General features: G+C 44.6%; 1 protein-coding gene across 1 annotated transcript; it reads left to right on the plus strand.

The window, feature by feature from the left end:
- Positions 1-301: 301 nt before the first annotated feature.
- Positions 302-12,874, plus strand: LOC138957204 (mucin-like protein; the record flags this gene model as incomplete). Its single annotated transcript, XM_070328359.1, has 5 exons — positions 302-876; positions 9,801-9,971; positions 10,263-10,475; positions 11,662-11,841; positions 12,681-12,874. Coding segments are annotated over exons 1-5 (810 nt in total), but the record flags the coding sequence as incomplete, so codon positions are not given.
- Positions 12,875-13,000: the final 126 nt, after the last annotated feature.

Here is a 13,000-nt window from a genome sequence, read left to right on the forward strand (position 1 = left end):
AGGGGGGGGGGGGGTACGAGACTCAACGACTCTGTACGCATGTCTCAGTAGGGGCTGGCACGGGACTGAGCATAGTCGCTATTTCACGACAACCTGGGCGGCATGGGATACAGCCTCACATCCTATCAGCATCAAGAGTGACCTGAGCGGCATGGGATACAGCCTCACATCCTATCAGCATCAAGAGTGACCTGAGCGGCATGGGATACAGCCTCACATCCTATCAGCATCAAGAGTGACCTGAGCGGCATGGGATACAGCCTCACATCCTATCAGCATTAAGAGTGACCTGAGCGGCATGGGATACAGCCTCACATCCTATCAGCATCAAGAGTGACCTGAGCGGCATGGGATACAGCCTCACATCCTATCAGCATCAAGAGTGACCTGAGCGGCATGGGATACAGCCTCACATCCTATCAGCATTAAGAGTGACCTGAGCGGCATGGGATACAGCCTCACATCCTATCAGCATTAAGAGTGACCTGAGCGGCATGGGATACAGCCTCACATCCTATCAGCATCAAGAGTTAATGCCCGTGTCGCTGTCACTGTTGTAGTTACTTTAATGCTAGACTTTTCCCACAGGGCTGATACAGGACGAGGAGGCGTCCATATTTCACTACAACCTGAGCGGGAAGGGCGACAACTTCACCAGCAACCAGCACCCGGAGTTCACTCCCCTGTTGCTGCCCCTGACGCTAGAGGCGCTGCTGAGCCAGCTGAACCAGACTGCGGGCCATCTGGCGGTGGGTGAGGCGCTGTGTGACGGCAGCACGGCCTGTCTGCACGACCTGCTGGCCACGAAGAATAACGTCACGGCCATGGAGACACGTGACACACAGCGACTGGCGATCCGCACCGCCGTCATTCTGGGTGAGTGTGTTGAGATGGTGGTGAGTGTGTTGAGATGGTGGTGAGTGTGTTAAGATGGTGGTGAGTGTGTTGAGATGGTGGTGAGTGTGTAGAGATGGTGGTGAGTGTGTTGAGATGGTGGTGAGTGTGTAAAGATGGTGGTGAGTGTGTTGAGATGGAGGTGAGTGTGTTGAGATGGTGGTGAGTGTGTTGGGATGGTGCTGCGTGTGTAGAGATGGTGGTGAGTGTGTTCAGATGGTGGTGAGGGTGTTGAGATGGTGGTGAGTGTGTTGAAATGGTGGTGAGTGTGTTGAGATGGTGGTGAGTGTGTTGGGATGGTGGTGAGTGTGTTGGGATGGTGGTGAGTGTGTTGAGATGGTGGTGAGTGTGTTGAGATGGTGGTGAGTGTGTTGAGATGGTGGTGAGTGTGTTGAGATGGTGGTGAGGGTGTTGAGATGGAGGTGAGTGTGTAAAGATGGTGGTGAGTGTGTTGGGATGGTGGTGAGTGTGTTGAGATGGTGGTGAGTGTGTAAAGATGGTGGTGAGTGTGTAAAGATGGTGGTGAGTGTGTTGAGATGGAGGTGAGTGTGTTGAGATGGTGGTGAGTGTGTTGAGATGGTGGTGAGTGTGTTGAGATGGAGGTGAGTGTGTTGAGATGGTGGTGAGTGTGTAAAGATGGTGGTGAGTGTGTAAAGATGGTGGTGATCGAGTGTGTTGAGATGGTGGTGAGTGTGTTGAGATGGAGGTGAGTGTGCTGAGATGGTGGTGAGTGTGTTGAGATGGTGGTGAGTGTGTTGAGATGGAGGTGAGTGTCTTGAGATGGTGGTGAGTGTGTAAAGATGGTGGTGAGTGTGTAAAGATGGTGGTGAGTGTGTTGAGATGGTGGTGAGTGTGTTGAGATGGTGGTGAGTGTGTAAAGATGGTGGTGAGTGTGTAAAGATGGTGATGAGTGTGTTGAGATGGAGGTGAGTGTGTTGAGATGGTGGTGAGTGTGTTGAGATGGTGGTGAGTGTGTTGAGATGGAGGTGAGTGTGTTGAGATGGTGGTGAGTGTGTAAATATGGTGGTGAGTGTGTAAAGATGGTGGTGATCGAGTGTGTTGAGATGGTGGTGAGTGTGTTGAGATGGAGGTGAGTGTGCTGAGATGGTGGTGAGTGTGTTGAGATGGTGGTGAGTGTGTTGAGATGGAGGTGAGTGTGTTGAGATGGTGGTGAGTGTGTAGAGATGGTGGTGAGTGTGTAAAGATGGTGGTGAGTGTGTTGAGATGGTGGTGAGTGTGTAAAGATGGTGGTGAGTGTGTTGAGATGGTGGTGAGTGTGTAAAGATGGTGGTGAGTGTGTAAAGATGGTGGTGAGTGTGTAAAGATGGTGGTGAGTGTGTAAAGATGGTGGTGATCGAGTGTGTTGAGATGGTGGTGAGTGTGTTGAGATGGAGGTGAGTGTGTTGAGATGGTGGTGAGTGTGTTGGTTTAAACAAGTTTATTCAGTAAATTTCATTGGAATATTGCCGCATACATGAAATAAGGAACATGGAGCACAAGCTAGGCTTATGAGCGTACTCCAAGCAAATGAAATTTGGCGGACGATTTTAATATAACAAGTTTGAAATAATGTCAAAATAATAATGGTAAATTATGGTAGACAAACATGTAACAATAAAAGGAACAAAAAACACAATGCTAAACTAACAACAGTACTCGCACGCGCTCGCACACTCACTTGCACACACACGCACACAATGACTTCCACGTGGTAGAAAATAGAATACTACCAGAACAAGAAAATGTAAACAGTACTGCACATGGTCGTTTCGAACATAGATGAGATAAATGCATTCATTATTCAAAACGTTTGCTTAATAAGATAAACCTGAATAACTGGTCAAATATCAATGCATTTTCGCTGTCTGACTTGTCTCTATTGCCATACAGAAAATCGTCAGCGGTTAGCAAATCATAGTTGGGCAGTGTTGACAAGGTGACTTCACGTATTTGAAGAGATAAGGGGCAATGAAAAATATAGTGCTCCGCATTTTCAACAGGATAACCACAAGGGCATGACGGGTCGGGAATTAAATGTCTGTCAAATAGATCACTATTTAGATTGCTGATCCTCAATCTCAGTCTGCAATGGATATCTATACGAGGGAACAACAGAATCATTAGAACTAATACGTTTTTTAAATAACCCAATAGAATCAAGTTGTTTTACAGTATCTGGAAGCTCATTCCACAGGGAAGTCGAAGACAGAAAAAATGACTTTTTATACAGTTCAGTTCGAGAGTGGGGAGTCTGTCTGTCAAGTGGTCTTCGTCTATGGTAAGGGTTCACAGAAGCAACTAGAGGAGGCAGACGTTCTAGTAAGTATGGTGGCACGCGTGCATTTACTAATTTGAAATACAAAATCAATTTGTGTCTTTTTCGCCTCTCCTTCAGTGTTGTAAATCCTGATTCATCATACAATTTTTGGTGACTCGTGCCACGAACTGCACCTATAATGGTTCTAATGGCATCAAGCTGCAAGTTTTCTAATAAAGTAGCTAATCTGTCAGAACAATTGTCCCAAATGGGGTATAATAAAAGATTTATACGTAAGTTCAAGTGCCTTTCGGCTAAGGCGATGCTTATAGGACCGAAAACATGAGAGAAGAACACGTACTTTAGATATGATTGACTGAACATGTGATTCCCATTTGCAGTCGCTCTGAATCAGTACCCCAAGATGGTGAGTGTGTTGAGATGGCGGTGAGTGTGTTGAGATGGGTGAGATGGTGGTGAGTGTGTTGAGATGGCGGTGAGTGTGTTGAGATGGCGGTGAGTGTGTTGAGATGGTGGTGAGTGTTGTATTTGTGGGTTTATGTACAGAGAGGCGGAGACATAGTGTTGGTTCGGCCATGCTTTAATATCAAGAACCTCAACTCTTGTCCTATTCATACGGAGTGCTGTCCCTTGGACCTTTAGCTAATAGACTCACTCTAATGGAGCTATCTCTAAATGGAACATGATATGCTTGCCTAGCAATATACATGACATCCTCTCTTTTACAAATAAGAAAATACTTCTAGTCATTTTCTTCAACTTGAATGTACATCTAGATTTTGAATCTTTATCTTTTACTAAATTATGTGGGCCTTCATTTATTTTCTTTTATTTAACACTTAGAACAGAAACAAAACTTTTAAACTTACTCTTGTGAAACTTCACTTATAAAAAATGTTCTTATTCACACATTTAACTTTCATACTGACAATTTCAGCATTCATACTGACAATGGATTTGTTACACATTCACACTCTGGTTACACACTATAATGTTTACCTACATCACCTAAAGATGGACAATGTTTTGCACTCCAATAAACATAATAAAATCTTCAAGACATTATCATTGTGTCTGCATGTTTATATGATGTGAATGTTGTTTTGACATGTGTTACAAACATCTTGTACATAGTCATTGTTTCAAACATTGCGTGAATGAATCTTCTGTTCATTTAGTGTCTCTGAGCAATTGAAAATAAAATCTTTCTTCAAACATTCTTTATCTCCAGCATACATTCTTATTCATATTCTGAATCTTTCTTAATCAATACTGTAATCAATAAAAAATACAACTGAACTATTCATAACTTTCTGAAATTAAAATAGTACCATTACTCTGGTTATCATTCTCTGCTGTCTACTCTAGCATACTTTTATCATCATTACTGCATGTTAGCTGTACCTACTCAGTTCATGTGTACTCATCACTGTATTTCTTGGGTTGTTTGACAACTCTTCCGGATCTGGTTGTTACTACACTGTCTTTGTTTTCAACCATGTTCTTGTCATCAGTTTGTACTGGAATCTGTTCAGTTCCTATTTTCTTTTCTTTTTCTTTCTGATTTGAGTCTTTCACATTCTGATCAGTAGTTGGTATGGTAACTGTTCTGTTGGAATCACTGTCTCTGGATGCTACCTTTGTTGGTCTGAGCATTTTGCGGTTTCTTCTGTACTCTACATTCTGTTCATCTCTGACTACATAGGATCTTGGTGTAGAATGAGGAGTAACTACTTCTGCTTTCTTCCATCTGTTACCAAACTGCATCATGACTGGATCTCCTGCTCTGAGTTTTGTCAAATTGCCACTGGCTTTTCTGTCAAAGTACTCTTTCTGCTTCTTCTGGCGAGCAATCAAATCTTTGTGATTCTTCTTGTTCTGCTGTTTTCCTGGTTTCAACAGTTCTGCTCTTGTTGGGAGTGTTGTTTTCAGTTTTCTGCCTAGAAACAATTCTGCAGGTGATTTTCCTGTGTCTAATGGTGTGTTTCTGTAGTCTAGGAGTGATCTGTGAGGATCTTTGGATTTTTTCATCAGATTCTTCACTGTTTGGACCATTCTTTCTGCTTGACCGTTACCTTGAGGGTGGTAAGGGCTTGTGGTGGTATGTTTGATTTCGTACTCTTTCATGAACTCTGCGAATTCAGCACTTGCAAACTGTGGTCCGTTGTCTGTGATCAACTCATCTACTATTCCAAATCTTGCAAACTGACTTTTCATGTGGCCAACGACTGTTTTGGTGTTGAGACTGTTCAGTGTAATGACTTCTGGCCATTTGGAGTAGTAATCTACTATTATCAAATAGTGTGTCTTGTTCAGCTCGAACAAATCTGCTGCGATCTTTGCCCATGGTCTATCTGGAATGTCCATTGGTATCATTGGTTCTTTGGGGTTAGCTCTGGAGTTTTCTGCGCAAACTCTACATGCTGTGACCATGTCTTCAATCTGTGACGACATACCTATCCAGAATACCAATTCTCTGGCCATGCTCTTGCATTTCACTATGCCTAAATGTGATGAATGAATTCTTTGCAGCTGATCTACTTGAAGCTTCTTGGGAATGACTAATCTGAGCCCTCTGAAAATCAGACCGTCTGTGTATGTAAGCTCATCTCGGAATGACCAATAAGCTCTAACTGATTCTGGGACATCTCTTCTGTTCTCTGGGAAACCCTTCAAGATGACTTTTTTTAGTTCTGTCAGTTCTACGTCATTTGCTGTTTCTCTCTGAAATTCTGCGTATTTCTCATCTGAGATGGGCAAGTGTGACCTTGGGTTGATAGCATTGATTTCTTTCTCTGGAATCAACTGTTCTTTTGTTTCTGGGAGGTACGATCTGCTGAGCGTATCTGCGACGTACATTTCTTTCCCGGGTTTGTACTTCACCTTGAGGTCATACTTCTGTAGCTGCAACATGAATCTCTGCAGACGAACAGGTGCTTTGTGTAGTGGTTTTGTAAAGATGGACTGCAATGGTTTGTGATCAGTCTCTACTTCTACTGTTCTACCATACACGTATGTGTGAAATTTCTCACATCCGTACACTACTGCAAGTGTTTCCTTCTCTATCTGCGCATAGTTCTGTTGTGTCTTTGTCAGTGCCCTTGACCCGTACGCGATCGGCTGACCTTCCTGCATGAGGCAACAACCTAATCCTGTGGATGACGCATCAACTGATAGTGTCAGAGGTTTTGCTGGGTCATAGTACCTCAGTACTGGTGCTTCCGTCACTAGCTTCTTCAGCTTCTTGAAACTCTCTTCCTCTGTCTTTGTCCACTTCCACACTGCATCTTTCTCTGTCAGTTTTCTGAGTGGTTTGCTCACATCTGCCAAGTTGGGTAAGAACTTTCCTAAGTACTGAATGAACCCTAGGAACGTCATCAGTTCTTTCTTGTTTTGAGGACTGCTCATCTTCTGAACTGCTCTGATCTTCTCTGGATCTGCTTTCAGACCTTCACCTGACAGTATGTGCCCTACATACGAGATTTCTGACTTGTGAAACTCGCACTTTGAGTCGTTGAACGTGAGACCGTACGACTTTGCTTTCTCCATGACTTTCTTCAGTCGTTTGTCATGCTCTTTCGTGTTGGATCCCGACACGACAACATCATCCATGACAGCTTCTGTGCCTTCTATGTCTTCTACCATCTGAGACATGACTCTCTGAAATATTTCACTAGCTGAAACTATTCCAAAAGGTAACCTGAGAAATCTATATCTCCCCCATGGTGTGTTGAATGTACACAGCTTGGAACTCTCTTCGTCCAACTTGAGCTGCCAATAACCAGATGTTGCATCTAGTTTAGAGAAAACTTTTGCTCCTGGCATGTTCTGAACAACTTCTTCTATCGTCTTCATTGGATAGTGTTCTCTCTTGATAGCTTTGTTCAGATCTCGTGGATCTATGCAGATTCTTGTTTTCTTTGACGTTTCTACCACTACCATACTGTTCACCCAGTCAGTAGGTTCTTCTTGTCTTGTGATAACGCCTTCCTTTTCCATACGTTTCAGTTCACTTTTAACTTTCTTGTGTAGCGCAACTGGTATCTTTCTGGGTGCGTGTACTACTGGCTGTACATCTGGGTCAACTTTGAGATGAACCTCTCCTGGGAGACAACCTAAACCTTCAAAAGAATCTGGGTATTCTCCTTTAACATCTAGCTGAGGGTGATCTCCTTTAACCTCTTGCGTCATGCTTGACTGCACTGTGTCTACTCTCTGGATCAGTCCTAATCTCTGACAAGCTTCCAGACCAAGTATCGCTGTACTATCCATCTCTGTGACATAGAATTTCACTTCATGCTCTTCTTTCTTGAACTTGCATGTCAGTTTCGTCGAACCTAGTGTCTTGATGTTATGGCCTGAATATGACGTAAGCTTGACCTTTGACTTCTCCAGTTTCTTTCCTTTGAAAGATTTGAACGTTTTCTCAGAAATGACATTGCATTTTGCTCCAGTATCTAACTGAAAATTGACTGTTTTCTCTTCTACTTCCAGTTTCTGAAACCATCCGGAATCCACTGTATTCATTTCTGCAGTGCCGATTGTACCTAACGAGTACGCTTGCACTTCATCCTCTGTGTCGCTACTGTCACTATCGTCTAGTGTGTGTACTTTGTTTCTCCTCTTTGAGCTGTGTGTTTGCTCTGTTCTGGCCCTACACATACTCGCAAAGTGGTTTGATTTTTTGCATTTTCTGCATTCTTTTCCTATCGCAGGACATTGCGCATCTTGTGTGTGCTTCATGCCACACCTACCGCATTTCTTCTGTGCCGTAGCTCTGTGTTCGCTAGGTGCATGTGTACCTTTGTTCTTGTCGCTGCTGCGTGACGTCTTTTGTGCATTCGTTCTCTCTCTATGCCTAACTGCATGAACGGCTGCTTCAGCTGACAAATTCATTTCTTTCAGCTGCTTCACTGACATTTCATCCACTCTGGCTATCTCAATAGCTTTCTCTAGAGTCAGATCTTTCCCAATATCAATGAGTTTCTCACGCACTTTGTCTGATTTTGTTCCGAACACTATTCTGTCTCTCACTACCTCATCTTCTTTGTCTCCGTACTCGCATTCTTTCACAAGCAACTTCAGTTCTGTTACAAACTGTTCACACGTTTCATCTGGTGCCTGTACCTTGCTGTGAAATTTGTACCTTGCAAAGATTGGGTTTGATTTGGGCTGAACGTAGGCTTTGAAACCATCGTAGTAGTTCTGCAACTTTTTCTGCTGCTCATCACTCAATGTCCAGGTTGAGAAGATTTTCCTACCCTTCTCTCCAACCCATAACATTAGATAGGAACATTTTTCTTCTTCTGACTTGGCTTTCAGTGGTCCCTTGAACATGAAAGACACGTGATCTTTGAAAGAATTCCATTCCCCCACTAGATCTCTTGCTTCCCAATTGAATCTTGGATAGCTACCAGTTCCCTCCATAGTCTAATATTATGCTTGAGTGACTTATCTTTCAGTCCAAACGTTCTTGACAAACTCCACTTCTGGTCACCATGTTGTGTTTGTGGGTTTATGTACAGAGAGGCGGAGACATAGTGTTGGTTCGGCCATGCTTTAATATCAAGAACCTCAACTCTTGTCCTATTCATACGGAGTGCTGTCCCTTGGACCTTTAGCTAATAGACTCACTCTAATGGAGCTATCTCTAAATGGAACATGATATGCTTGCCTAGCAATATACATGACAGTGAGTGTGTTGAGATGGTGGTGAGTGTGTTGAAATGGTGGTGAGTGTGTTGAGATGGTGGTGAGTGTGTTGAGATGGTGGTGAGTGTGTTGAGATAGCGGTGAGTGTGTTGAGATGGTGGTGAGGGTGTTGAGATGATGGTGAGTGTGTTAAGATGGTGGTGAGTGTGTTGAGATGGCGGTGAATGTGTTGAGATGGTGATGAGTGTGTTGAGATGGCGGTGAGTGTGTTGAGATGGTGGTGAGTGTGTTGAGATGGTGTTGAGTGTGTTGAGATGGTGGTGGGTGTGTTAAGATGGTGGTGAGTGTGTTGAGATGGTGGTGAGTGTGTTGAGATGGCGGTGAGTGGGTTGAGATGGTGGTGAGTGTGTTGAGATGGCGGTGAGTGGGTTGAGATGGTGGTGAGTGTGTTGAGATGGTGGTGAGTGTGTTGAGATGGTTGTGAGTGTGTTAAGATGGTGGTGAGTGTATTGAGATGGTGGTCGAGTGTGTTCAGATGGTGGTGAGTGTGTTAAGATGTTGGTGAGTGTGTTCAGATGGTGGTGAGTGTGTTAAGATGTTTGTGAGTGTGTTAAGATGTTGGTGAGTGTGTTAAGATGTTTGTGAGTGTGTTAAGATGTTTGTGAGTGTGTTAAGATGGTGGTAACGTCAGACATGTGTGTTCCCTCCCTTTGGTTTACCCCCCCACCCCCACCCCCACCCCCCCACCCCACCCCCTGTCACCGTGCAATATGTGTGTTCCCTCCCTTTGGTTTACCTCCCCCACCCCCACCCCCCCACCCCACCCCCTGTCACCGTGCAACATGTGTGTTCCCTCCCTTTGGTTTACCCCCCCACCCCCACCCCCCACCCCACCCCCTGTCACCGTGCAATATGTGTATTACCTCCCTTTGGTTTACCCCCCCCCCCCCCCTCTCAACGAGCAATGTGTGTGCAGGACAAAAACCGCCGCAGTTTGTTGATCAGCAAGCCCTGTGGAACGTCACACTGACGTCAGCGGTGTTTCGTCACAATATCGTCGTCAAAGTGGAGGAATCAAACAACACAATATACCCGAATGTTAGTGCAGACGTCACGGCGACTGGCATCGATCTGAACTACACCTTGAGTGAGAACGATCTTACTTGTCTAGCAAAGCGATACAATGAGTGATAACATTGTTTTATTGAACATAAGACAAACAGAGCGAGAGTGAAAGAGAGAGAGAGAAAGAGAGAGAAGGAGAGAGAAAGAAAGAGAGGGAGAAGGAGAGAGCGAGACAGAGAGAGAGAGAGAGAGAGAGAGAGAGAGAGAGAGAGAGAGAGAGAGCGAGACAGAGAGAGAAAGAGAGAGCGAGACAGAGAAGGAGAGAGCGAGACACAGAGAGAGCAATTCACATTTCTCCCCTGATCCTCTGCAGGCCACCAGCAGTCAGGCACGTGGGAGTTGGTCTGGTATCTGTCGGAGGACGACAGAAACCTGACGAACTTGACCCTCCGCTTTAAAGCGGTCAGTTCTGTGACCAACATGACGTCATATTACACACCGGATATCGTCCTGTGTGCATGCGTCAGAGAGGAGGAGTGCGACTACCTGGTTTCGTCACTAGCCCTGAGCGCAAGCAACGGTTCAGGTAAGGCTTCGTTCTGCTTCCTTGGTCTTCACTGAGGGTTCATCCTCGCCGGCAACATAATCCAACACAGTCATCCAATCCGTGCCGGCAACATCATCCAACAGTCATCCAATCCGTGCCGGCAACATAATCAAACACAATCATCCAATCTCCGAGGGCACCATAATCCAACACAGTCATCCAATCCGTGCCGGCAACATAATCCAACAGTCATCCAATCCGTGCCGGCCGGCAACATAATCCAACAAAGTCATTTAATCCGTACCTACAACATAATCCAACAAAGTCATCCAATCCTTGCCGGCAACATAATCATAACAAAGTCATACAGTTATTGCAACATAATCATTCAAGACTCTTGCCAATCCTAATGGATGTTAATGTTGGATGGTTAATATCATCTCCAGTCCGTTACCTTGGTTACACGGTACGGTTGGCCTAGTGGTAAGGCGTCCGCCCCGTGATCGGGAGGTCGTGGGTTCGAACCCCGGCCGGGTCATACCTAAGACTTTAAAATTGGCAATCTAGTGGCTGCTCCGCCTGGGTTAGTGCTAGGACTGGTTGGTCCGGTGTCAAATAATGTGACTGGGTGAGACATGAAGCCTGTGCTGCGACTTCTGTCTTGTGTGTGGCGCACGTTAAATGTCAAAGCAGCACCGCCCTGATATGGCTCTTCGTGGTCGGCTGGGCGTTAAGCAAACAAACAAACAAACCTTGGTTACAGAAATGTGCTAGACGGATGGTTATGTTGGATGGTTAATATCATCTCCAGTCCGTTACCTTGGTTACAGAAATGTGCCAGATGGATGTTTATGTTGGATGGTTGATAACATCTCCAGTCCGTTACCTTGGTTACAGAAATGTGCTAGACGGATGGTTATGTTGGATGGTTAATATCATCTCCAGTCCGTTACCTTGGTTACAGAAATGTGCCAGATGGATGTTTATGTTGGATGGTTGATAACATCTCCAGTCCGTTACCTTGGTTACAGAAATGTGCTGGATGGATATGTTGGATGGTTAATAACATCTCCAGTCCGTTAGCTTGGTTACAGAAATGTGCTAGATGGATGTTTTTGTGGGATGGTTAATACCTTCATCTTCTTACCTTAGTTACAGGAATGTTCTGGAGAGATGTTTATGTTGGATGGTTAGTATCATCTCCATCTTGTTACCTTGGTTACAGGAATGTTTTACGTGGCCGGCTGTCAGTGTGGACTAGACAAGGGCGGCCGGTTTTGTCAGGATGACGTCAGTGTCTGTGACGTATGCTATGACAACAGTACCTGTGACGCAGACTTGACGCAGGGCAACGTCTGCACCAAATGTCCTGATGGTTTTCTCGGAGACGGTGTGAAGTGCTACGGTACGTGCGCGCGCGCGCGTGTTTGTGTGTCTGTGTCTGTGTCTGTGTCTGTTTGTGTGTGTGTGTGTGTGTGTGTGTGTGTGTGTGTGTGTGTGTGTGTGTGTGTGTGTGTGTGTGTGTGTGTGTGTTCTTTTGCATGTGCTAGTGTGTGTGTGTATCTTTGCAAAGACTGATTCTAAACTGAGCAAACAAATATAGTCCCGTATTTCAAAATCTGAAAAAATCAGTAAAAATTCAGGATTTGCTGATAAGAAACAATTCTGCATATCGATAATCAAACTGTTTTTGAATGTTAATTGAATGGCATTTCCATCGATATGCAGAATTGTTTCTTATCAGCAAATCCTGAATTTTTACAGTTTTTAAAATACGGGACTATGGTTGTGTCAGGTCGATTTTGGGGGTACCCTGACTTCGGCGGCGGTCACGTAATACCTACAACAGAAATCTTTAATCCGAAAAGTGTGCAAGGTAGCCAAGTGAAGGGCCTTTAACGGCATATACAGTTTGAATAAACTGACAGGTGAATGAATGTTTTAGTTGGGGTACGAAAATGGGTGCAATCATTTTTTTGCTCAGTTTATTTGTGTATTGTAGAGAGGTTGACAGTCGTGTTGTGTATTGTATAGAGGTTGACAGTCATGTTGTGTATTGTAGAGAGGTTGACAGTCTTGTTGTGTATTGTATAGAGGTTGACAGTCTTGTTGTGTATTGTATAGAGGTTGACAGTCGTGTTGTGTATTATAAAGAGGTTGACAGTCTTGTTGTGTATTGTATAGAGGTTGACAGTCGTGTTGTGTATTGTATAGAGGTTGACAGTCGTGTTGTGTATTATAAAGAGGTGGACGAGTGCCGGCAGACGTCGCCGTGTAACCAGCAGTGTGCCAACACCGTGGGATCCTTCAACTGTTCCTGTCACGTGGGATTCACACTGGTCAACGCCACGAGCTGTCAGGGTAGGTCAAAGGTCACAGGGGGAGACCAGAGGGGCCGAGGGGGAGATGTGAGGGGTGGAGGCAGCTGTCACCGATGGGTAGGACAGCGGAGATGACCATCATGCTAAGGGTAGTCTTGTTGTTGTTGTTGTTGTTGTTGTTGTTGTTGTTGTTGTTGTTGTTGTTGTTGTTGTTGTTGATGACATTGATGACATTGATGACGA

This window comes from Littorina saxatilis, unplaced genomic scaffold, assembly GCF_037325665.1.
Source record: "Littorina saxatilis isolate snail1 unplaced genomic scaffold, US_GU_Lsax_2.0 scaffold_2815, whole genome shotgun sequence".
Lineage (NCBI taxonomy): Eukaryota > Metazoa > Mollusca > Gastropoda > Littorinimorpha > Littorinidae > Littorina > Littorina saxatilis.